We start from the raw sequence: 3,211 nt of genomic DNA, 5'->3' as shown, positions 1-3,211 counted from the left end.
ATCGTGGGATGAATGTAACGTCTCTAAGGAGGAGACCTAACTAATGAAAGACCTTGGGAAGTGTTATGAGCTTCAAAGAACTATTTGGAGCAATGTGAACTTTTTAAGTTAATTGGGTTTCCCAGGAAATCTCTAGGCAGAGGGGTATGCTAATGTAACCCCCCACTCAGAGAAGAGGTGACCCTTTCTCTGCAGATCAGCTGTTATATGATGACAGGTCAAAGACCCAAACTGTATAAAGAAGTGACTCATAGATGCATGGGTGTACTTGTTCTGAGCCAAGGCAGTTATGAATTTGTAAGCACAAAAAACCCCCACAACCCCTCAGTAGTGTTTGAAGGACCGGCCAGAGCCCTGGTTGGAGTTGGGATGGTCTCTAGTGAGGTCATTAGCAGGTGTGTAGCTTCTTTTATGGGTTCAAAAAAGCACTAGATAAGTTCATGGAGGATAGATCCATTAATGGCTATTAGCCAGAATAGGCAGGGATGGTGTCCCTAGCCTGTGTTTGCCAGAAGCTGGGAATTGGTGACAGGGGATGAATCACTTGATGATTGATGTTCTGTTCATTCCCGCTGAAGAACCTGACATTGGCCACTGTCGGTAGACAGGATACTGGACTAGATGAACCTTTGGTCTGACCCAGTATGGCCGTTCTTATGTTCTTAGTGTTTTTATATATTTTCTCTGTAATGCTTTCACCTTCAGAATCAATGCACCTGCTTAGAAAGGGTGGTGTGGTAATTGAACAGTGAGCAATTATACTGTTTATAGCTTCTGAGGAAGGAAAGCAAAGCAGGCCTGGTGAGGCAGATGGTTTTGCTGGGGAATTCACAGCACAGTCAGGGAACTGTGCAGCCTGGAAATATGCTGGGGGTCAGGAGGGAGGGAGTCACAAGTCTTTGCCCAAGAGAGAGGAGCCAGGAGCCATAGAGAGGGTGCCCCCGCTGGACCACAGATGGGAATGAACTGTATCAAAGTGCACTTGGGGCCGAAGTGTAGAATACCTCGTGTGCTGGCCCCTGTGCACAGGGGTGAATTTTATGAAATGAGTCAGGCCAGAATCTAGCCCTTACTGAGGGATGAGTAAACACAGAGTAAGAACTTCATATTTGTCTCTGTAATACTTGCATTATCATGATGTTTTTCTCCAGCTAAATCCTATATGGCAAAGCTCCTCCCATGGAATGAAACATCGGTCACGGAATTCATACTACTGGGATTTTCAGAGAGCCATGAAGTACAGCTCCTACTCTTTGCGTTGTTTTTACTTTTCTACCTCGTAGCCCTGGCGGGAAACACTCTCCTGCTCATCACACTGGCTGCTGAGTGGAGCCTTCATACCCCCATGTACTTTTTCCTGGGTAACCTCTCCTTCCTGGAGATCTGCTACACAACCAACATATTCCCCTGTATGTTAGCCAGCTTCCTTGCTGAGGCAAAATCGATTTCTTTCAGTGGCTGTATGGCCCAGTTTTATCTGTTCGGTTCCTTGGGTGGCACCGAATGTCTCCTCCTGTCCGTGATGTCGTACGACCGGTATCTAGCCATATGCAATCCGCTCCGCTATGCAACTGTTATGAGCAGGGGCGTGTGCCTTTGCCTGGCAGCTGCCTCCTGGATCAGTGGCTTTGTGATTTCCTTGGTGAGCATTCTGTTCATGACGAGCTTAACATTCTGCGGCCCCAATGAAATAGATCATTTCTTCTGTGATTTCACCCCGCTCCTGAGGCTGGCCTGCTCAGATACTTACCTTTTCGAAAAGGTCTCCTTCTTCTTGTCTTCCACTCTGACACTGGTCCCCTTTTTGTTAACCGTGGTGTCCTATATTTATATCCTATCTGCCATCCTCAACCGCCCTTCCACCGCTGGGTCACAAAAGGCCATTTCCACTTGCTCATCTCACCTTATAGTAGTCACTACATTCTATGGGACTCTGATTGCTATGTACGTGGTACCAGCTGCTGACCACTCCCTAAATCTGAATAAAGTCTTCTCCATCTTCTATACCATGATGACCCCCATGGCGAATCCCCTCATATATAGTCTGAGGAACAGGGAAGTACGCAAAGCCCTGAAGAGGCTGGTAGGCAGAAAATTTGCTTCTTGTTGGAAAGAAAAGAATGGGAAGATGTGACTGCCCAAAATGGTATTGTGTCCTTTATTCTTAATTAGACATTTAACTCCACGAAGGCAGGAATATTTCTGTTGGTTATAACACAGTAGTTGGCTGGGAGTATAGGAAATATGTGTTCAGTTCTTAGATCTGTCACTGACTCACTGTGTGACCTTTGGTATTTCAAATAACCTCTCTATGACTCAGTTTCCTCCTCTATAATACTGCCTTATTCCTTTAATAGTTATCTGACACCTGTAACAAAGTGGGGGTGGTATTTTTAATGTTTTGTCTGACTAGTGTGTGTGCCTCAGTTTCCCCTGTGTGTTACCCCAGTATCTATGTGGTGGGACAAGGGTGTGTTGATCATTGCAGTGATGCCTAGCGGGCCGGTGTGACTGTCATCTAGCTGCCTGGGCACAGACAATGGCTAACACTCTGTATCCTGGCAACTCTGCAAGAGCCAGCTGGAGGTGTTGGAGAACAAAGCGAGAAGTGGAAGCCAGGTGACCAGTTTGCCCGGGAAAGAGACAAAGGATGGAGGAGGGGCAACTGGACATGACTGAGGGTGGGCTGCTGGAAGTGAAACAGTCTCCTTTTGGGACTCAGGGGGGAGAGCCCAGGGCTCTGGATTCCCCAAGATGGACTTTGCTGAGCTTCTGTGCTAACAATATCTTTTCTACGCTGTGTCCCAGTTGACTAATAAACCCTTCTGTTTTACAATGCTGGCTGAGAGTCACTACTGACTGAAAAGTTGGGGCGCGCAGCCCGACTGAGGGGGGTGTTGTAAGGCTTACCCTGGTATCTCATTCAGGCAGACTCACTGTGGGGATCTCACAGTGCAAAAAGAAGAGTGCTGAACGCTCTGAGGTCAGACCCAGGAGGCGCTGAAACCAAGGAGGCTTGCCCCAGTGAGAGTGTGCTCGGAGGGGTTGTCACACTACACTAGAGGGGTCCCATCTGAACTTCATTCTAATGGTTCCAAGAGCACCGAGGCTGCGCACTCCATGACAACACCACGATATAGGCATCTTAGTGCGATAGATAGATAGATAGATAGATAGATAGATAGATAGATAGATAGATAGATAGATAGAT

General features: G+C 47.1%; 1 protein-coding gene across 1 annotated transcript; it reads left to right on the top strand.

The window, feature by feature from the left end:
- Positions 1 to 1,162: 1,162 nt before the first annotated feature.
- Positions 1,163 to 2,134, top strand: LOC113406672 (olfactory receptor 5A1-like). The gene has a single exon (XM_026652479.1). It carries the CDS (start codon positions 1,163 to 1,165, stop codon positions 2,132 to 2,134), a length of 972 nt encoding a protein of 323 aa, XP_026508264.1.
- Positions 2,135 to 3,211: the final 1,077 nt, after the last annotated feature.

Source organism: Terrapene carolina, unplaced genomic scaffold, assembly GCF_002925995.2.
Source record: "Terrapene carolina triunguis isolate 2854851 unplaced genomic scaffold, T_m_triunguis-2.0 Scaffold116, whole genome shotgun sequence".
Lineage (NCBI taxonomy): Eukaryota > Metazoa > Chordata > Testudines > Emydidae > Terrapene > Terrapene triunguis.
Note: the sequence above shows the minus strand (reverse complement) of the source record. Positions and strands in the feature narration are given on the sequence as shown.